This window comes from Sciurus carolinensis, chromosome 8 (genome assembly GCF_902686445.1).
Source record: "Sciurus carolinensis chromosome 8, mSciCar1.2, whole genome shotgun sequence".
Taxonomy (NCBI): Eukaryota; Metazoa; Chordata; class Mammalia; order Rodentia; family Sciuridae; genus Sciurus; species Sciurus carolinensis.
The window spans coordinates 102006504-102029130 of NC_062220.1; the positions used below are offsets into that span (position 1 = coordinate 102006504).

The window sequence follows — 22627 nt, forward strand, 5'->3', positions numbered from 1 at the left end:
GGCAAGACAGATGCTCCAGCACACAGGTGATCTTGGGGACCAGATGCTCCAGCCCAACCTTACCTGCTGGTGCCCTGGAGACCTGGGGAAAGGGAAGCAGGTATCCCACAGACAGAAGTGGAATGGGGTACTCAAAATGGACATGAAACCACTAAAGGAAAAAAAATTTTTCAACACTGGGGATTGAACCCAAGTCCTCATGCATGCTAGGCAAGCACTTTCCTACTAATTGCATCCCACATCATTTTTATTTTGAGACTAAGTTGCCCAGGCTGAGATAAGAGGATCTCAAACTTGTGATCCTCTTATCTCAGCCTCCCAAGTAGCTGGGATTAGAAGCATTAACCAGCATTCCCTGCTACAAGGAAAAATTAAAATGCATTTCTGGCATTTTGAATTGTTAGACTAAATTCACACTCACAAAAAGAATAGAATTGTTCCGTCTATGTTTAAAATATTTAGCACAGAAAGCAACCAGCAAGATCCAGACCTTGGGGAACACTAAAGGCAATCAGCCTAGATTCAACAAATAAAGTACAAGAACAAAAGAGAGAGAGAGGGTGTGTTAGTTGTCTTTCCACTGCTGTGACAAAATTCTGACATAAACAAAAGGAGGAAATATTTGTTTTGGCTCATGATTTTAGAGATTTCAGTCTGTGATTGCTTGGCCACGTTGCTTTGGGCCTGAGGTGAGGCCAAACATTGTGGCAGAAGCATGTGGTAGAGGAAATCTTGGCTTAGGCAGCTAGGAAGCAGATAGAAGAGAGAGGAAGGGGCCTGTGCTGCATCTATTTCCTACCACTCCAACACTTGACACGGTTCTATTGGAGTAGAGGATTCAACACTTGACATGGTTCTGTTGAAAGATCATCCTCCCTCTTGGGGGCCATAGGTGTGGCATGTCTCCATGTGCAGTTGCTTTTAATACTTGTAATTAATATATCCTTAGATTCAGATTATAGAGAATACTGGGGAGATTCCATGGTTCTGGGACACAAAATAACATATCATAAAGTTTAATATTAATACTTAGATGAAATCATAAATAAGCAATTATGATTTGCTCAAACTTGTAAGGAGCCTGTGATTTCTTTTAGTATATAAATTCTCTATAAGTTATATATAGGTATATGAGAGTGTATTCCTCTGAGCTTTGATGTGGTGTTTGGTCTTCATTGCTTTCTTAGTGTTTATGATTAAGTTTAAGGATATTTTTCCCACTTAATAAAAAAATAAATAGGTTAGTCATAAGTATAATTTGTATTCTTCCTATGTCTAATTCTTTAAAGATCAAAATAGAGTTTTAGTCCACCACTGAGTACATGAAATAGAATAAATATTAACTATAAGCTGATTCCTCTATTCTCTGTTAGTAATAATAAAAACTTTCCACTGTTAATAACTAACATTAGAGTTCTTGGAAAGGGTAACTTCTATAAAAACTTAATGACGTATTCTTTCAGGGAAATTAAAACTAAATGGAGCATGGTGCCCTCTACCTTGCTGGAAACTGGTTTTTTCTTTCTTTCTTTCTTTCTTTTTTTTTATTTAACATCACCATACAATAAGAACACTTTTCTTAAATAAGATCATTAATTATACTCTTAAAGATCTTTTTACTTAACATTTCCTTGTATTAATCATGAAATGATGTAATCAATATCAAAGAAAAAACATACAAAAAGATTCTGTGAACAATAAAGATTTAGATTCACTTGGTGTCTCTGTGTGCTGTTTCTCCACTGTGCTGATGCCTCCCATCCACCTAGGACCCCCTACTGCTGCTAGGTCTGGACCCCAGCAGGCCTGGGACAAGATATACTCTCCTAGGACCAGTCACCAGTGAGCCACTTCCTCCAACTAAGCCCCACCTCTTACAATTTCCACCAGCTCCCAATAACCCCATTAAGCTATGAATTAATCAAAGAATTCCTCCATTTATAAGATTAGAGCCCTCGTTAACCATCACCTCCTGCCTCAGAACACTGCTGCTTTGGGAACTGTTATCATTTGGATCTGGAATGTCCCCTAAGAGGCTCCTGTGTTGGAGGCGATGCAGCAGTGTTCAGAAGTGGGCTTTTTAGGCAATGACTGAATGATTAGGCTATGTTTTCGTTAACTTTTTGTCACTGTAACGAAAATATCTGACAGGAACAATTTAGAGAAGGGAAAGTTTATTTGGGACTCGAGGTTTCAGAGCTCTCAACCCATTAATGGCTGAGACCATTGCTCTGGGCCCAAGATGAGGCAATGCATCATGAGGGAAGAACCTGGTGGAGAAAAGCTACTCAACTCCTGGCAGGGTCTAGAAGCAGATAGGGAGGGGGTGGTGGAAGGGGCCTTAAGCTAGATGTACCTTCCAAGGCGCATCTCCAGTGACCCACCTCTTCCAGCCATGCCCCACCTAACTACAGTAATCACCTAGTAATCACCTCACTACAGTAATCATTCAAACTAGGATGGACTGATTAGGTTACAGTCCAATTATTTTACCTCTGAATATTCCTGAATTAACAGAAGCTTTTGGAGGACACCTCATATCCAAACCATAACAGGCTCCTACCTCACCAGTGAATTAATCCATTTGATGATAGCTGAATGGACTCCTGGGAGGTAGGACCCAGGTAGAGGAAGTGGATCACTGGGGCATGCCCTGGAAGAGTTTATTTTCTCCCTGATCCCTTCTCTCTCCTTTTCTCTCTGTTTTTCTCTCCTTCCCAGCCACCATGAGCTAAGCAGATTTCCTTTGCTGCAACCTTCCATGATGTTCTGCCTCACCACAGGCCCAGAGCAATGGAGCCAGCTGAACATGTCTTGAATTCTCAAAAATGGTCACAGCGATGCAAAGTTGACCAGCACAGGGACCAAGCTTCCAACACATCAGCTTTTGGAGGACATTTCAGATCCAAACCACAACAGAGGAGGAGTCTATAGGTTAAAACAGATTTAAGAGTTAGATCAATCCCAGTCCACTATCCTTTTCTGGATCCTGTTTCAAATGAACAAACTGTAAAAAATAAAAATAAAACATATGGAACCATTAAGGAAATATACACTCCTGATGGATATTGGCTATTAAGGAATTGTAGTTGGAATTTTCAAGAATGATAAAAGTTTATAAGAGAGAGACAGAATTTTTCAAAGAAATGCATAATAAATATTTGGGAGGTTGAGACAGGAGGATCACAAGTTGGAGGCCAATCTGGGCAACTTAGACATTTTTGAAAAATAATTTAAAAATTTAAAAATGGCTGGGCATGTGTTAGAGTGCTTACCTAGCATACCTATGACCCTGGGTTGAATCCCTAGTGCTGAGGGGGGAAAAAAGGAAAGGAAAGAAAAAAGAAAAGCACAATAACATATTTCTTGGTGAAATCATATGATGTCTTAGGATGGAGGAAAAGGTAGAACACAGATGAAAGGAGTGGGTCATGAGTTGAACTGCAGGAGCAGGTGCCAGGGCAGGCAGTTCAGTATATCATCTCTCTGTTTTTGCAGATGGTTGAAATTTTCCATAATAGAATGTTTCTAAGTGTGTGCACATATTCAAAATGAGGTCAAGCCTTGCCCAGTGTCCTGTGCCAGACTGCTGTAAGCACTTTACACGTGTCAACTCGTGAATGCCCTGGAACTCCTGTCAGAGGATGACATCAATGTCCCCATCTTGCTGGGGAGGAGTTGGAGACACAGACAGGGCAAACTCCTTGGCCAAGCTTGCATGTCTAGTGGACAGCAATGTTGGGGTGTGAACCTGGCTGTCTGGCTCCCTCCGGCTTCTCCAGGTCTGCACACTTCCAAAAACCTCTGGAAGATGATGTAACAAACTGGTAGTTATTCTCTCTGGGAGGTGGGATGGTCTGGAATTTAATAAAACAGAATAGTTTTGTTATTTGGCCTTTTGTCATTTCTAATTTTTCTACAATGAGCACACAGTACTTGCAGAATAAAGGACTTTTTAAAAGTAAGCACATTCAACAGAGCCACAGCCAGTGGGGTGACTACCATAGGCATGGAAGGGCTTCTGCCAGGTGGGTGCTGGGCCCAGGCTCCTGCTCGCTTTAGTGGGCAACTGAAAAAAGGCACTGAGAAAGCTCAACAGAGGCACTGCCTGGTCCTGCAATTCAGGGGAGGGGGAAGACACTGACCCCTCTGAAGTTCTCTGTCCCCACCCCCATTCCCTGTCTCAGAAGTATTGTGTACACAGCAAGAGCTCTGATGGGGCGCAGCTAGTAGGAGTTCAGACCTATCAGGGAGGTCAACAGAAGTGCCTGGTATCCAGCCTGGCACCAGGCATTCAGGGCCACAGGGTGTGTGAGCCTGTGGCCCTTCAGGTCCCACACCACAAACTGACTTTGGGAAGTGACATCTCAAGGGAGGATGGGCAATGTGGTTACCCCTTCCTCACATCCAGTTCTTCCACTGCATTTGGCTAGGCTGGGCTCATGTCTCCCCATCACCATCTGCTGCCTGCCCTCCCCTCACTCTTCACAGTAATGTATAGCTGGCTGTCTAGAAGAGGCCCTGCGGGGTGGAAGAGTCCACATATGCCCTCCCCTGCTCTCCCCACGGCCCTCTCAGATACCTCCTACCCGTTCCCACCCTTACTGGCTCTGCCCTACTCACCATCAATTCCTGGGCCAGTTCCTGTGGTCCACCCCAGCATCGTCCCCATTGGCCACCCAACTCTGCTCAGTGCAGGCCACCTCAGTGACTTGCTATCTCTACCTACTCAGCCCCATGAAGCCCCTCTGCCCAGGATGGAACCTCATCTCAGGCTGGTCTCCCATGTCCTCAGACCCTGCTCCTACCATGTGCCCCTCTTTCTGATATCCCCTTAGCAGGGCCCCAGCTGGGCCCTGGCATATCCTGTCACCCACCTCTAGGGATTAACCTGGTTCATCCCATTCATCCTTTCCCCCAGGAAGTTCATGCTAGTCCTCAGGGTTGGGCCCCATGTACCCCCAACAGTGGGATGTAGCCACTTGTCTCCTCAGCTGGAAAGAAGACTCCAAAGGGCAGGGCACCCCTGTGTGGGCTTGGGGTCTTGACACACGAAGTCAACCTACAAATATTCTCTGACTGAGCAAAGAGTTCTTGTGCTGCATGTAAGTCACTGCCTCTCGCTGCCCCTGGGAAGTACTTCCTACTAGGAGACATCCGCCCCTGCCCCACCCAACCTATTAGCAGGTCACACTTCACAGGGGTCCTCAGGGCCGGCTTCAGATGCACCAACAGTGACCTCTCAGAACGCTAATTCTTTTTAGGTTCCCAAAAGTGAGCTCTAAGCTAGTGGACACAGAGTGACCAAGTCAGACTTCCTTACCCTTTGGGAGAAGAAAGAAGAGCCAGCCTAGAAGTTGAGGCAACCCTAACCCTAACCTGTCAAAGGCAGCCTGCCGTAGTTGGGCAGGACTGGTAGCCTGTGTGGTCCCTGCGTCTGAGTCCAAATGCCAGGGGCAGGAACAGTTGCCTGGGGCTGAGGAAGGAATTGGAAACTTCAAGTGCAAGAGAAGCGTGGCTGTTAGAGGAAGTCACAGCTAGGGACCAGGGGGTCATTCTGTACCCTCCTTTTTTTTTGGTGGTGCTGGGAACTGAACCAGGGTCCTCATGCATACTAAGCAAATTCTCTACCCCTGAACTACATCCCCAGCCCTTCTGGCACCCTCTTTAATGGCAGGAGCTGTGGAGATGGGGTGGGTGCCTGTAAGGATCCCCTCCCTTCCTGAAGCTAGTGCCTGTTTCTTGCTTTCCTTGGCTGAGCTTCTGGCTGAGTCTGCAGACAAACAGGCAAGGATATGAATACTTCACTCAGAAACTGGCTACAAATTTGCTAATGCCACCATTGATTTCTTATTCTTATGCTTTCCTGGGATTTCAGCTTTTACATTTTCCTCTTCTGAATATTGACTGTTTTTTTAACACCTAAGATTTTAGCGATCTTACCACACACAAAAGCAAAAGAGTACCATGTGTAGCTAAGACTGTTAATTATTCCTCAGTATCTATTATCTCCTTCTTTAGTGACAGAACACCTGACATTTAGTGAGCCCAGGACATCAGAAAAAGACCATAGTTCCCAGCTTCCTTTGTAACTGGGCATGGCCTGTGACAGAGTTGTGGCTAAGGCCAATGGAATGAACATGGAGCTTTGTGTGAGCTCCTACAAAGTGTTTTTAAAGGAAGATGTTGTGTGTTATTATTCCCTTCCCCCGTTTCTGTTCTCAGCTAGGGACCAGGGGGTCATTCTGTACCTTCCTTTTTTTTTGGTGGTGCTGGGAACTGAACCAGCGTCCTCATGCATACTAAGCAAATTCTCTACCCCTGAACTACATCCCCAGCCCTTCTGGCACCCTCTTTAATGGCAGGAGCTGTGGAGATGGGGTGGGTGCCTGTAAGGATCCCCTCCCTTGCAGGGATGACACAATGATGACTGGATCTCAAATAGCTATTTTGTACTCTGAGAAAGAAGCTATATGCTGAGCTTAAGGGAGTAACAAAATGGAAGGAGCCAGAATCTCTGGTGATTGTTAGACTGCCACACCAACTCCAATTTAGTTACATGAGCAAGAAATACATTTCTATCTTATTTTAGTCATTATTACATTGGGTTTTCTACCACTTAGCATGATGGCTGTCTGGGGTTCAGCTGCTTTGTGGGACTTCTGCTCTTTGCAATCAAATGACCTTGAATAAGATGACCCAAACAGTGTGAAGGTCTCTGTCACTAGTAGCACTCAGACAGTAATCTCCCATTACTGATTACATTGAGAGATTTTTAACATAGAATAATTTCATAAGGAAAAAGCAGTATTTGGTACATTTTAATTTGAATGTTTATAACTTTTAGCGAGGTAAAATATTTGCATATGTTTACTGCACATTTATATTTCTTCTTTTGTGAATTGCCTGGTTGTGTCTTTTAACTCACTTTCATTTTATTTATTTATATATACTTTTGGTGCTGGGGATTGAATCCAGGGCTTAATGCATGCTAAGCACACAGTATACCACTGAGTCTTAGCTCACTTTTTTTATTTCTTTTTGAGATGCTGAGCATTGAACACACGGCATGCATGCTAGGCAAGCACTCTACCACTGCTTAGGTCACTTTTTAAAGGAACAACATAGTCAAATTAGCTTTAAAAAATATTAAGAAGTTTATTTAGCAACTTTCCTTTATGAAAGACTTACTATTTTTCAGGCATAGGTATCCGGATTTTTATCTGTGTATCCTCGCACCATTTTTTATGAGGTATGATTAGTGTCATTATTACTCCATTTTACAGAGGAGAAAAACTGAGACTCAGAGAGAAAGTACACTGAGTGAAGAGTGGGGATTCACAGCAGGATGGTCTGAGGCTACAGCTAGTTCCTAAAACTACAAGAGGCTATTTCTGATCAAAGGATTGCAGATTCTTTTCCAGTGTTTTGTTTGCTTTTAAATTTCATCTTCAGAGTATTTTAATATACAGAAGGCAAAAAGTTTTGTGGAGTCAAAATTTTTTATCCTTTCTTGGATGACTTCCCGCACCAAGATCATAAACACGAACTCATATTTTCTTTTACTACATTTGTGGGTTTTTTTTTCTAACCTTGATATCATCCATCCTCTGGAATTAATTTTGATGAAGATGTGAGATGGGGGATCAAACTATTTTTGTCACTCAATCCCGTTTTGAAGAATACCTCCTCCTTTCTAACTTAACACTGGGCTGATTGTTACATTAAGTGGTCACATGCCCTCTTCCCAGATCTACGGACTGTAGAATTACTCATCGGTGCTGGAAGCCTGCCCCCGCCTTGCTGCGGTGACCCCCATCCCAGTGAGTCTCCCCACAGCTGGGCCTGCTGTCTGCCCTGCGGTGAGTGGAAGGAATTCAGCATGGACTCTGCTCACTCAGCAGCCAGGCTTGAGGAGCCTGGACTGTGGAAAATCACATGTGGTTTTCAAGTTGTTGGAAACCAAGGAAATTGTTCTGCCAGTTGTGAGGATGGCTAGACACTGTCTGGAAGACCCCAGTCCCCACAGCTTGGGGAACCACCTCTCCTTATGGACTCCAGAAGCTGACCCTACTGATGACATCCAGGCACCTGGGCTACAGAGAAGAGGATGTCTCTGAGGGCATTCCCCAGGGGAGGAACAAGGCCTGGGCCCTTCTCCTTTGCCCATGGCAAACCCAGTCTCCAGGAAGGACAGTGTCTAGGATCCTGTGGTCCTGCTGGCTAAGACCAGACTTCCTGCACCTTTTATCTACCTCACACATGCATTATACATATGCACACATGAATGCACACACTGGTGCAGGACAGTGTACTGTGGAACAAGTTCCTACAAAAAGGACCCCCACCCCAGTCAGTATCCATGGGTTCATTCCTCGAGGGTACAACCTTCTTTGTCAGAGCTGTTGCCACATGGGTCCAGGAGGCCTCAAGACTCAGGTTGGGAGGATCTGCTCCTAGGCCTTGGCAGCCTTCTGTCCCTGTGTTCTGTGGCCCCCCAGATAGAACTCATGCCCTCTGGAGCCTGCTGGCAGGTGAGTTTTGGTTCCCTGTCAAGCCGATGCCCTAGTGAGGCTCATGGCTCATGTGGCATTCAGGGACTGAGACATGGGCCTCAGCAGGAGGAGGCTGCCATGGCCCTGTTGTATGATGGTCCCACCTGGTGAAGCTGTGGAAGGAGTTAATTCTTCAGACGCAGAGGAATTAATTTGGACCTTCTTTATCACTTACATGATGTGTCCTGAACAAGACACTTTTCTCAGGGTCTCAGTTTCCTGAGAAATGGGGAAATACATATACTTGGCAAGTGTTAGTTTGATGTCTCACTGTGCCACCTGATGCCCTGAAGGGCCAGTGGACAGAATCTGCCTGCCTGGGCTTCCTCTCCTCCTTTCCCCAAGTAGTTCAGGGTCCTTACCCATGCCCTCTGTGTCTGGGTATTTGAGTTGCTGACTTCCTATTCCCCAGGTTCCTTCCAGCCTCCGCTTTTTGGAGGAAGGTTGCTGGACCTCTGGTTCACGCTCAGTCCTGCACCTTGTTGAAAGTTCCATAGATATTGCTAAGTGAACCAAAGAACACTGATAGGAACACACCTTTAAGGTGCATATGAATTGCCCTGGAACCCAGAGGGGACAGAACTGGTGCCAAGGGGGCTCAGGCTGGGCCTGGGTTGAGGAATAGTGTTCTGCCTGTCCACCCCATGTGTGGAGCCACAGAGAAGTGGGGCGAGTGACATCTCATCAGTCCCTCATTGAAATGGTGCTACAGGTCCTGCCAAGAGGGCTGGGGGTATCTTTTCACAAATTCAGGGAAGCTGAGAAGTGTACCTGGGTACAGAGTGTTTTGCATGGATTTCTGCTGAGAGCTTTAGACTTTCCCAGTTCCCTGAGAGGGTGCTGCAGCACATGCCTCCCACTCTTGGGGGGGTCAGAAGAGAGGCCACCCAGGCCTTGGGGTCCTCCTTCAGGCGCCACAGCATTTCTCTGAACAAGGAGAGTTGAATGAGTGCTGGGGGAAGCTGTGTGGTCACAATGTGAAATAAGGTGGGACTCTGAAGTCCAGAGGAGAGGAAATGGGCCAGATCAGCAGCATGCAGGGTCAGGACTGACCCTCACACCTCCTAAGGACAGATACACCAGTGTTACCTCTAGGTCCAAATGGTACCTGCCACAAGACAGATGTTAACTGGAACATTGATTATGGGTAAAGTCTATCCAAATGAATGAGCCTTTCCTATCAAGACACTCACCCCCCATAGCCTGAGGGAACAAAGATCTTAAAGTCACAGTCTGCAAATTGGATGCAGAATAGTGAAGAAAGCAGGAAACCAGGCCTTTGTTCTCACAGCCTTGCTCTGGCCCCTCCCTCTTGCCACTGGCCCATCAACTAATCAAACTCAGTCTAAACCAAAGCTTTGATTTCTCATCCTGTTGGCAGCACCCCAAAGTCTCATCCCAGGAAGTTCCTGTGGGGGTCCTTACTTCTAGGAGGAGAGGTGCTACTGCAAGGGGCAAAGAGGCCTTGGTGTGCCCCCTCCCCCATGTGACACTGCAGGGCACCACTCCTCTTCTGTGGCCTTGCTCCTGACCCTTGAGGTGTTCCTGACCTGATCTCTCTCTCCCTCTCCTGGGGCTTTCCCTGGCGGGGAGCTCTCCTGGTAGGGTTCTTTCTTAAGGATCCTCAGAGGTGTACTCTTGGCCCTTGAGCTTCCCAGAACACACAGGCCCAAGCCCCTTCTCTCTCGGCTCTTCCCTCCTCAGCTTCAGGCCTCCACCCTCAGACTTCCTTGGCTCTTCCAAGAGCTCTGCTTCTCATTGTGTAGCAACAAGGGAGAGGGTGGCCTTCCTTTTAAAGGCTAGTCCAGTCCTGCTGTGGGAAGCTGGAGTGGGGAAGTGGGGTGGGGGTCACCTGGGTCTCTAGCTGACCCCCCCAGGGTAGCTCAGGGAAACCCTTGGATGTGGATAAAGATGCCCTGCAGAGTGGCAGGGGCTGGGATTCTGAAGCCCCTGAGTGCTCAAGGTTAGGGAAGCCAGGAGACTCCCACTTTCCTGATTGGCTTTGGCTGTGCCTTTGGGGAGTTTGGCTTAGATGCTGCTCTCCTCAGCAGAGGAGGAGGATTCCTCACAGACTCTGTGTTTGCTCTCCCTACCATAGGCAGAGCCCCTGGCCTAGAACAAAAAGAGCTCCTGGGGGCAGATCTGTAAGCTTAGCAGGGGTCCCAAGTGGAGGAACTTCAGCCTGACCTAAAGAGAAGTTGCCCTCTCCTGGCCAGACCCTTGTAGCCCCTTGTAGTTGGAGGCCCCCAAACCCTTGGCCCTCCTGGACCCAGAGGTCCAAGCTCACCACGGGGGCTTCTGTTCATGTTCCTGTTGGTGACTCACTCAGCTGAGTAAACGGCTCTTTCTAGTCCTTTTCGTTTTGTAAATGGCTTCTATTTTCCCTGGCAGAAAATGTCAGGCCCAAATCCAATTCATGTGTGAGCTATTCCCAGGGAAGTGATGTTCCAAAGCCCCTCACCCAGCATCGGGTTTCCAGCGTGTGACACACTGGACCTGGGGCGGCAGAACAAATTCCCAGAACCAGTTTTGAGAATGATGAGTCAGAGGTTTGCAGGGGACAGTGGTGAGAGCTTGCTTCACCCTTGCTGCCGCCAGGACCAGGCTAGGGTCATTAAGGCAGGCAGAGGCCTGGCTGTTGGGGACTGTTCTGAGATCCCAGGGTCTGGGAACCATGTTGTTCTCCAGGGGAAATAATGAGAACCAAGAGCCAGCAGGGTGTGAATACTAAGCACATGTGCTAGGTATGGTACATGCATGATCTCGTTTATTCCATACATAGTAGTGGTGGGTGCGTTTGAGGTCACTTGCAGAGATCAGAGGGCCAGAAGGGCAGAGCCAGACTACAGGGACCAGCTCTTGACCTTACTTTCTTAAGGAGAGTCAGTGAGAAAGCAAAGGGAAGGCCTTGGAGGGCTCTCCCTCTCCTGGTGAGTCCTATAGGTGCTCAGCCCAGCAGCCCCACTGGGATGTGCCTGGCTGCCATCTGCTCAGTCTGGCCCAGGGCACATCAGGGCCCGGGTGCTTCCTGATTTGCTTTTCTTCTCTCCCTTCACCTGAAGCCCAAGTTCAACCCTCAATCTTTCCAGGGGTTCCCAGATTTTCATACAGGGCTACATTACTAGAGCCAAACATTGGTTGCTGGCTGCTGCTGACCTTGCTGGTATGCTTTATCTTGCTTCCTTATTCCTTCAAGGGTGGGAGCCATGGCCTTAGCTATGATGGTCATCTTGGGCCAGTCAATATTTGCCCTTCTGAAGCTGAACACCAGGCAAATGTGTAAATCTCCCTGTGCTGGCACCACAATGGACACCTCTGATGGATCTTGATGCTCTGATGCCCAATCTATGTGCCCTCTGAGTCCACATGGTAGCTGGAGCCATTGGAAACAGATTTATTTATTTATTTTTGCAGTAGTGGCGGTTGAACCCAGGGTCACTCCACCATGAGCTACACCCCCAGCCCTTTTTATTTTTTATTTTGAGACAGAGTCTCAATTTACTCAAGATGGCCTTGAACTAGTGACCTTTCTGTCTCAGTCTCTCCAATAGCTGGGAGTAGAGGAGGGTGCCATCACGCCTGGTAAAGTTTTTTTTTTTTTTTTTTTTTTTTTTTTTTTTTTTTTTTTAATACCGGTACTGGTAAGGGTAAGAAATGAAATGGTAGTTTGTCCATGTTTGGACCTGGGGCTGATGGTATGCCTCTGTTTGAGGTATCCACCGGAAACAGAGTAGTTGTACTGCCCTGGCTAGAAAGCTAATTCTCAAAGTGCCGTCCTTCCCGTGAGCACAGGGACTGGTCCCACACAGACCTGGTAAAGTTGTATGGATGAGTGAAGGAAGTTGACACTGGGTTGCTACAGGTGATAGTTTGAAGAGCCCACTGGCCAATGCTCCACAGAGTGGAAAGGATGGGGTGACCAGAACCCTCACGACCCGTAGTTTCTAGTCACCTCCAGCAGGCTTGGCAGCTTGGAGGGTGCTAAGAGCAAAGTGGGGCAGGGGCGTCGGCTTCGTCAGACCGGCACCCCCCCAGATCCTCCACCGTACCTTTTCTTCTCCTAGGCCCTTCATTCCCCGAGTCGTCCTTGCCACCCAGACCCTCGGTCGGGGGCTCTGGCCTCCTTCGGGACATCGCCGGTAGTCCGCGCTTTGGGAAGTGCCAAGCGCTCGGCGCCCTAACTGCTCCGCCCCCCCCCCCCCGCCCCCGCAGCCCCTCTGTCGGTGCCGGACTCCTCCTTCTCCTCCTCCTCCCTCGGGGGGTGGGGAGCCCGCTCCGGAAGCCCCGGCGCCCCCGCCCCGGCCGCCGCTAGCATTTTGGAGGGCGGTCCGCGCGGGAGCGCGCCACGCGGGGCAGGAGTGCCCGGTCGCCGCCAGCCCTTTGGAGACCCCAGGCCACCCGCAGCCGCACCAGCCTCAGAACCCGCCGAACTTCTCTCCAGACATCCTCTGGCCCGGATCCCTTTTCCCACCCCCTTCCAGATCCCCTTGCTCCGGTACCACCCACACCCCTCCCCAGGGTGCTCTCCCCCGCTCCTCCCCTGCACTTCTCTGCACCCCTTCCCGGAGGATCCCCGCCCCGCTCCTGTTCTCAGAACCCCTCACCCGCCCCTGCCCCCAGCACCCCTGCCCCACACCCTCACACCCCGTGCCGCGGCCATGGCCGTTTGCACCGTGCCCCTGCTCGGCTGCCTTTTGGCACTGCTGGCACTCTGTCCCGGGGGGCGCCCACAGACGGTGCTGACAGACGACGAGATCGAGGAGTTCCTCGAAGGCTTCCTGTCAGAGCTGGAGCCCGAACCTCGAGAGGACGACGTGGAGGCCCCGCCACCTCCCAAGCCCACCCAGCGCGTCCGCAAAGCCCAGGCAGGGGGCAAGCCGGGGGCGGGTGCAGAAGGTGAGAGCCTAGGGCAGGGGCTACCCGTGGGGGGACTGGCACCTTAGGTGAACATGAAAGGAGTTGAAGGGCCTGACTCCTTCCCAGACTGCTCATGGTGAGGACTTGAAACCGTGCCGGGCGGGACAGTGTCAGGCAAGGGCAGTGCTGGCGCGGAGCCCTGGGACCTGAAGGCATATCCAGCACAGGGCGGTAGGGCCGCTTTTGGGGGCCAGGGGATACAGTTGTTCTAGTAGCTCATCCCCAGGCCCCAAGAGGGTTTAGGCTGGGCCATAGGGAACTGTCACCACCCAGCAGTCCTTCCTGACGGGCCTTCTCTTCAGGCCACACCCCCCACCCCTCCTCCGCCCCCCCCCCCCCCCACCGCCCTTGCCCACCTACCCTAAGAGTGCACAGGCAAGTGGGGATGGGGAAGGGGTTGCAGAAGACCTTTAGCCCACAACACTCCCAGGTGGAAGTGGGCAGTGGGCAATCCTGCATTATTATGAGAATTACATGAGGTGATGCATCACCAAGGCATGTAACCCCAGGCTTGTTACGTAATCAGTTGTCAATAAATCTTGACTGTTTACTGTGGCCCTCTGGAGGGTGGCAAAAGATCTTATGATCTCTCTCCCAGGAGACTCTAAGGCACCATTCATAATTCTTGAGGTCAGCAACTTCCCCCTCCTGTTCCTGCAGCCCCAGCTGTAGATCTTTCCTGACTCTTCTCTATATCTTACCTCCCTGCACCTTCCTGCCTTCATGGGCCCAGGCTTGCTGCCTAGGGCTGTTGAATTTGCTGGAATCGTCCCTCTCCTGGTTGTTTTGTAACTTTCCTGTATTTCAGCCAAACTGCCCTCGTGTCTCCCATCTACCATTAAACGCTCAACAGCATTTGCAGCTCCTGCTAATGCATCCTGGGAGGGTTCCCATGAGGCAGCCTCACCTGGGGCACCCGCGTCCAGACTCCCTGAGATGACCTGGTAGCTAGGAGCTCCTAGCCTATCCCTTTGTCCTCTATGTGGCCCTCAAGTCCCCAACTCATCCAACACTTCTTCTTCTCCTTCTTTTTTGGGCTTCAGGCCCCACCAAGTGTGCCCTTTCTTTGAAGTTTCTCTTGTCCTTGCAGGGAGAACCCAGGTCCATGTCCTTTAATTTGTATGATAGTTTGCAGGGATAACTGTTGCTTCTTCAGGCCTGGATGATTTAGTCACCTCTGTCCCTACCATGTCCGGCACAGAATGGTACTCCATGACTGAGAAGGAACATTTGGTGAAGGAGTGGATTGTGAGGGGCTCCTCTTGCGGTTTTGGCAGATGGACGCCTCTCCCTGGAAACTGAGTGTCACAACTTAGGCTTTAGAGAGGCTGAGATGTGATGATGACAACCCAGATTCACAGATAGAAACCCGGGGCTCAAATACTAGGTCTGCCACAATGTTTAACCTCTTAGTTTCCTGGTCTGCACTGGGGACTGATAAGAGCCTCTGTTCCCAAGTTGTGGGCATCCTGAGGGGCCACATGGGGACAGAGTGGGTTCTAAATCTTAATCTTGGACAGCACCTCCAGAAAAGGCTAAAGACAAAGGGAAGAAAGGGAAGAAGGACAAAGGACCCAAGGCGACCAAGCAGCCCCTGGAAGGGTCCCCCAGGCCACCCAAGAAGGGGAAGGAGAAACCACCCAAGGCCACCAAGAAGCCCAAGGAGAAGCCACCCAAGGCTACCAAGAAGCCCAAGGAGAAGCCACCCAAGGCCACCAAGAAGCCCAAGGAGAAGCCACCCAAGGCCACTAAGAGGCCCCTGACAGGGAAGAGACTCCCCACTCCAGCCCCCTTGGAAACCCTGGAGTGGCCACTGCCCCCACCCCCCAACCCTGGTCCTGAGGAGCCACCTCAGGAGGGAGGTTTGTGCCAGGTTCCTCTGGGGTTATGGGGCTCTGACCACTATTAGAGGCTGGGAATGGGGAGGGTAGGTCCCTGGAACTCTGCTTCCTACAAACAAGGTAGGAAGTGGGTCCTCATTTTTTTTGTCATGAACTTGACAGTTTGATCAGTGAGTGAGTTTCCTCAGAGCTGTAGCCTCTCCTGGGCAGGAAGAAGGCTTGGTAGCTTGTGGGTGGGCATCTCTGTTCCCAGCTGTCTAAACTTTCGGGGTTCTCGCCTGTCTTCTTTTGCTGTCAGCAACTTTGTAGTAGGGCTCTCCAGAAGGCAGCCCAGCTCTCTGGCTCCAGGGTTGCCAGCAGGGTGCCAGGAGTGCTCACTCCAAGGAGTATGGGCTTAGGAGCGTGTTCACAGGGCCTGTGGTGGCTGGTGGCCTTAGGCTGTCAGGGTGGTTAGGAAAGGCCCCCTATCCACCTGCTCCCGGGGTTTCTGTGTTGTAGGAGGAGACTTCCCAAATACCTGGCAGGGTCAAGGAGAGGAGATCCATGTAGAGGCCGGGGAGCACCAGCCTGGTGAGTGGCCATCCATCCCCTTGGCCTCAGGGTGACCAGCCACCCTGACTTGCTGTACTTGAGGGGTTTCCCAGAGTGGGCCTGGGTAGGGTCGTCAGGTAGCCACTGGCATCTTCTCTTAGAGCCTGAGGAGGAGACTGAAGTGCCCACACTGGACTACAATGACCAGATAGAGAGGGAGGACTACGAGGACTGTGAGTAGGCCCCTGTCCCGAAGTGGCTCACACCTGGCTGGGTACTGGTGGTCCTACTTGAGGATCCATCTCTTCAGAGCTGCTCAGATTCTGCCTCCCCCTCAGTCGAGTACATCCGGCGCCAGAAGCAGCCCAGGCCACCACCCAGCAGGAGGAGGCTCTGGCCGGAGCGCCCAAAGGAGAAGGTTGAGGAGCCAGAAGAGAGAAAGGAGATCATTGGTAGGATGGGGAGCAGAAGGGGAAAAGATGCAGGGGAGGGGCTCTGGCCTACCCCCACCTCCACACCTCCACAGAGTCACCTCCAAAGCCTCTGCTGCCCCCTGACTACGGTGATGGCTATGTGATCCCCAACTATGATGACAGTGAGTATCCAGTGTACCAGAGTCTGAGGGATGTAGGTGAGTGGACACATGGGGCCAGAATCTGGTCAGGGCACTGGACCTTCCCTGCCTGCTTTCCTGGCTCCTGATTTTGCCTTTACCCACACAGCGGTGTCTCTAAGTCTTTTGATCCCACGCAGGCCCCACCCTCCCTGTCCTGTGCTCTAGTCTCCTTCCTGCCAGCTCCTTGTCACCTTTCCTGAGGGTCTGTCACTTTGCTCCAGCTCATCATCCCCAGTGTCTGTGGCACCCTCAGATTCACTCTCTCCTGGGCTATGGGTTAGAGCAGATCCTTACTGTTTCCTTACCTCTAGGCCCCCATCAGTTTCTCCAACCCTCTCTCCAGCTCAGTCCTCAAGGGTGCCAGCTGCCACTCATGCACGTCACCTGCCCTGGTATCACTCTCCAGCCAGTCTTGATTCCTTCTTGCTTTAGGTCAAACTGCCTTGTGGGACCAGGTTGGGGACCTCAGCAGGGTCTTACTTGTCCCACCTGATGACCCACCCCCTCATAGGAGGACCTCTCTCCTCCTCTTAGCCTGTCCCTCAGATCCCTACCTCTCTCCCCTCCTGCCCAATCCTGCTTTGTGGGCTCCTGTGAACCCCAGAAGGCCCCCAGAGCAGGATCAGGGCTGCATCAGCCAGGCTTTCCCTCCCCACAGTGGACTATTACTTCCTGCCTCCTCCGCCACAGAAGCCCCATGTTGAGCTGGAAACAGATGAAGAGAAGGAGGACCTAAGTGAGTGGGACCTGGGCCAACCCTACGACCAGCTCTGCCTGCCAGCCTTCCTCCCCATGTGCCCTAGCTCAGCCTGATCCCCTACATGCCCTTGCTCAGCTTCATCCATGTGTCCAAGCTCATCCTGACTTCCCAAAGGCCCTAGCTAAGCTTCACTATATGTCTCAACTCATCCTGACCCCCTATAAGCCCTAGCTCAGTGTGACCCACCTCCAAGTACCCTAGCTCAGCTTGACCCCACCCATGCCAAAGGCCAGGCTGACAGACCTTTACCTTGCATCCCCCAGAGAAACCCAAAAAGGGTAGCAGCACCAAGGAGGAAACGGAGGACAAGTGGGCCGTGGAGAAGGGCAAGGACCACAAAGGTGTGTGGCTGGTCCCCATCGGGCATCTTGACTCTTGTTGCCTTGGGCCCTTGGATCTACTTTCTTCCTTGTCCACAGGTCCCCGAAAGGGCGAGGAGTTGGAGGAGGAGTGGGCTCCCGTGGAGAAAATCAGTGAGTGGGGATGGGATAGGGATAGGACAATGACCAGCCCAAGACCACACACCAAACAAAATTGTAGCTGGGGCGGGGTTGGGAGTAAGGAGGGCCTGGGGCCTTGGGTGAAAAGTAAGGCCTCCAGCTGCCTTTACAGGTAGCATGCTTGTGGGGCCAGTGTGCAGATGACCTCATCATCTGGGTGAAGTCATGATTGGCAGGGCTCTGCATGGAATTTAAATTGAGCCCCGGGTTCCTGAGAGCTGGGGACCAGTAGTGTATTTTCCAGATGGGACAGCTGTGGCCCAAGCAGGGGAAGCAGAGCCACAAACTGCCACAGCCTCCAATCGGCAGCTCTGATTTGAAGGGAATGGGCTGCAGGCCCTTTTAGCTCTGGGTTGGTGGAGCCACCAGCCTGGGGTATGTGTCCTCAGAGTGCCCGCCCATTGGGATGGAGTCGCACCGCATTGAGGACAACCAGATCCGCGCCTCCTCCATGCTGCGCCATGGCCTGGGGGCACAGCGTGGCCGGCTCAACATGCAGGTGGGCAAGTGGATGGCCCATCCCCTAGCCAGTAAAGGGCTCTTCCACCCATGCTCAGCACCCACTGTCCTGGACAGGCTGGTGCCAATGAAGACGACTACTATGATGGGGCATGGTGTGCTGAGGATGACTCACAGACCCAGTGGATCGAGGTGGACACCAGGAGGACTACCCAGTTCACTGGCGTCATCACCCAGGGCCGAGACTCCAGCATTCAGTACGTGGCTGGGCTCTTGGGAAATTGGCAAGGACTTGGAATCCATTTGGGACATTTCAGTCAGCCCTTGAGGTAGCCTAGAAAAATCCATGAGTGGCCAACCTTGTCTCTGACCCTCACCCACGGCTAGCTAGTCAGCTCCTGTGCTCAGATGAATATGAGGTCAGGGACAAGCCACCACCCATAGCCATCGATAGGCATAGGACCTGGTACCTGATGCCTGAGTCAAACTCCACAGCCCTGTTGGCCCAGAAAGTGAGGCTTAGGCCACCTGGGGTCTGGGGCCTGGTGTAGGAGAGCAGCCTTGCCCTGACTACATCTGCTCCACAGTGACGACTTTGTGACCACTTTCTTCGTGGGCTTCAGCAATGACAGCCAGACATGGATGATGTACACCAATGGCTACGAGGAAATGGTGGGCACCTGAACTCTATGCTGTTTCTGTTGTCTGGGCCAGAGTAGGCTCTCCGAAGGGGTAGGGGTGCTACTCTGAGGCCTGTCCCTCCCCAGACCTTTCACGGGAATGTGGACAAGGACACACCTGTGCTGAGCGAGCTTCCAGAGCCGGTGGTTGCCCGATTCATTCGGATCTACCCACTTACTTGGAATGGCAGCCTGTGCATGCGCCTGGAAGTGCTGGGCTGCCCTGTGACTCGTGAGTATGGAGGGGCTGGCCAGCACTCAGGGTGGCTGGAGGTGATCTAGGGGTCAACATTGGGTCCTGCCTGCCCACCCCACTGCAGCTGTCCACAGCTACTATGCACAGAATGAGGTGGTGGCAACTGATGACCTGGACTTCCGGCACCACAACTACAAGGACATGCGCCAGGTTAGAAGCTGTGTCCCATGCCAGGATGGGCCCTGTGCAGGGATGACTGAAACTCATGCCTGGGCCAGTTCTGCTGTTTCAGGAGCACAGCCTTCCTTAGAGGGATGTTGCTTGTCCCTTGCCTTGGAAAGGCTAGAACCTGGGGGCCACTTGAGAGGGGCTGGGGTTAGCTGTCCATCCCATAGAACAGACCTGGGCAGAGGAAGAGGTATGATCAGTGATGTGGTGCACTCTCTTTGCCAGCTGATGAAGGTGGTGAACGAAGAGTGTCCTACCATCACCCGCACATACAGCCTGGGAAAGAGCTCACGAGGGCTCAAGATCTATGCCATGGAGATCTCAGACAACCCTGGGGAGCATGAGCTGGGTGAGGGCCTGAGGGCATCATTCTGCTAGTGCCCTGGCTGCCTGGCCCTGTGGCACTTGGGGCAGGGCTCAGCTTCCCCTCCACTGAGGATTGGAGGCAAGACCCTGGCACTGCAGTAGGGCTTGTGCAGTTGGTATGTGGAGTTCACACCTCCTGCTTGCTCCAGGAGCCCCTTGGGATCCAGGCCTGTCTTGCTGGGCATTATAAACCTCAGCCACCCCCTAGTATCTGGGTCCTTTCTCAAACATCCTGGGCCTTGTGAGACAGAGTGCATACTGTGGCTCCTACCCTTTCAGGGGAGCCTGAGTTCCGCTACACAGCTGGAATCCATGGCAATGAGGTGCTGGGCCGAGAGCTACTGCTGTTGCTCATGCAGTACCTGTGCCGTGAATACCGTGATGGGAACCCCCGTGTGCGCAGCCTGGTGCAGGACACTCGCATCCACCTGGTGCCCTCGCTGAACCCTGATGGTTACGAAGTGGCTGCACAGATGGTGGGTGGGGCCTGGGGCTGGGGCTGGGCAGGGAAGGGTGGGTTGGGGGATGAGCAGCTGAAGAGGCCAAAACTGACCCTGTTGACTTCCCACAGGGTTCAGAGTTTGGAAACTGGGCACTGGGATTGTGGACCGAGGAAGGTTTTGACATCTTCGAGGACTTTCCAGATCTAAACTCTGTGCTCTGGGGAGCTGAGGAGAGGAAATGGGTTCCCTACCGGGTCCCCAACAATAACCTGCCCATCCCTGAGCGTTACCTGTCCCCAGATGCCACGGTGAGGAATTAACCCTGAAGTTCTGAACTGGGGGGAGTGGGAAAGTGGCTGAACTGCAGGTCCAAGATTCAGGGGCTGGGGGAGAGTCAGAGGGGCATGAATGGGATGAGGAGAGTGTGGCAATGTCAAGAGTCTCTATGGAGGATGGAGAGGGTGTGATGATGGGAGCCTTGGCCTCTTGTGCTGGTCACCCCCAGGTGTCCACGGAGGTCCGAGCCATCATTGCCTGGATGGAGAAGAACCCCTTTGTGCTCGGAGCAAATCTGAATGGTGGTGAGCGGCTTGTGTCCTACCCCTATGATATGGCCCGCACACCCACCCAAGAGCAGCTGCTGGCTGCAGCCATGGCAGCTGCCCGTGGAGAGGACGACGAAGAGGCATCTGAGGCTCAGGAGACCCCAGACCACGCCATCTTCCGCTGGCTGGCCATCTCCTTTGCCTCTGCTCACCTCACCATGACAGAGCCTTACAGGGGAGGCTGCCAGGCCCAAGACTACACCAACGGCATGGGCATTGTCAACGGGGCCAAGTGGAATCCGCGGTCAGGGAGTAAGTCAGCCTGGGAGGGCTGTGGGGGGCACAGCCCAGGGAGAGGCTGACTGGGGGTCTGCCTGTCCGTCCAGCTATCAACGACTTCAGTTACCTGCACACCAACTGCCTGGAGCTCTCTATCTACCTGGGCTGTGACAAGTTCCCCCATGAAAGTGAGCTGCCCCGGGAGTGGGAAAACAACAAGGAGGCACTGCTCACATTCATGGAGCAGGTAGGGAAGTCTGGGTTGCGCGTGGGGAGGAGGCTGAAGTCTGGGACAGGGCCCTAAACACGGGGTCTCCATGTGGTCCTCCAGCCTTATCTCCCTCCCTCCCACAGGTGCATCGTGGCATCAAAGGTGTAGTGACAGATGAGCAAAGCATCCCCATTGCCAATGCCACCATCACTGTAAATGGCATCAACCATGGAGTGAAGACAGGTACCTTGTACATACCTTTACCCATCTTCCCCAGGTAGAGTCTACCTTGTTCCCCAAGTACCAACAACAAAGGGAGACAAATCTGTGTGTGGTCTTGGCAAGGCAAGCTGGCCTGCTCTGCAGGTCCCTGGTCCTCTGTGCTGTGCCAAAGAGTGACCTGGCCACAGGGAGAACAGGGACGAGTGGGGACCTAGAAGATGTTGTGGTTGGGGAGCTCAGAGGGGAAGGGTGGAGCTGGAGGGGCTCTGGGACAGCCAGGCTTGTGTTTTCTGTGTAGCAAGTGGTGGTGATTACTGGCGCATTCTGAACCCGGGGGAATATCGTGTGACAGCCCATGCAGAGGGCTACACCTCCAGTTCCAAGACCTGCAACGTAGACTATGATATTGGGGCCACCCAGTGCAACTTCATCCTGGCTCGCTCCAACTGGAAACGTATCCGGGAGATCATGGCCATGAATGGGAACCGGCCCATTCTGCGTGTGGATCCCTTGCGCCCCATGACCCCCCAGCAGCGGCGCCTGCAGCAGCGCCGCCTTCAGTACCGCCTGAGAATGCGAGAACGGCTGCGTCTGCGTCGCCTCAATACCACTGCGGTTCCCACCACTACTCCAACCCCTGCCCCCAGCCCCACTGATGCTCCCACCCCAGGCACTACCTGGGAACCCTTGGGCCTTCTACCCACAACCACTGCGGGATGGGAGGAATCGGAGACTGAGACCTATACAGAGGTAGTGACAGAGCTTGGGACAGAGTTTGGAACAGAATTTGGAACAGAGTTTGGAACAGAATTTGGAACAGAATTTGGAACAGAGTTTGGAACAGATTTTGGGACTGAGCTGGAGCCTGAAGAGGAGGGAGAGGAGGAAGAGGAGATAGCTACTGGCCCTGTGTTCCCTTTCACAACAGTGGAGACCTACACAGTGAACTTTGGGGACTTCTGAGACCAGGGTTTCATCACCACCCTGGCCCAGCTCAAGCTACAGCAGCACTTCCCAAGACTGTGCCCATAGACACATCCATCAGCACATGGAAGGCCCCTGGTGTGGGTCCTACAGGGGACACAAAGGAGACCAGGACCCAAGAGCCAGAGTCTGTGCAGAGGTTCCTGCTCTGACTGCCAGCCTTCAGGGAGGGGCAGGCAGGGAGCCAAGGTCACACCAATAAAACAAGCTCATGGCACTGACCACTGCTGTTCTGACCAGCTCAAGGAGAAGAGGTTGGTCCTCTACCAGGGTCCCATCCCAGGCATGCCCAGG

At 51.9% G+C, this 22627-nt stretch overlaps 1 protein-coding gene across 1 annotated transcript; it reads left to right on the top strand.

Moving 5' to 3' along the window:
• Window positions 1-12858: 12858 nt before the first annotated feature.
• Window positions 12859-22555, top strand: Aebp1 (AE binding protein 1). The gene is made up of 21 exons (XM_047561052.1): window positions 12859-13451; window positions 14993-15334; window positions 15812-15883; window positions 16006-16077; window positions 16183-16296; window positions 16371-16439; window positions 17119-17196; window positions 17484-17561; window positions 17640-17693; window positions 18110-18219; window positions 18297-18436; window positions 18767-18851; window positions 18947-19091; window positions 19180-19265; window positions 19509-19632; window positions 19929-20125; window positions 20221-20400; window positions 20598-20949; window positions 21024-21163; window positions 21271-21370; window positions 21648-22555. The coding sequence occupies exons 1-21, from the start codon at window positions 13214-13216 to the stop codon at window positions 22310-22312; spliced, it is 3441 nt and encodes a 1146-aa protein (XP_047417008.1). The 5' UTR covers window positions 12859-13213; the 3' UTR covers window positions 22313-22555.
• Window positions 22556-22627: the final 72 nt, after the last annotated feature.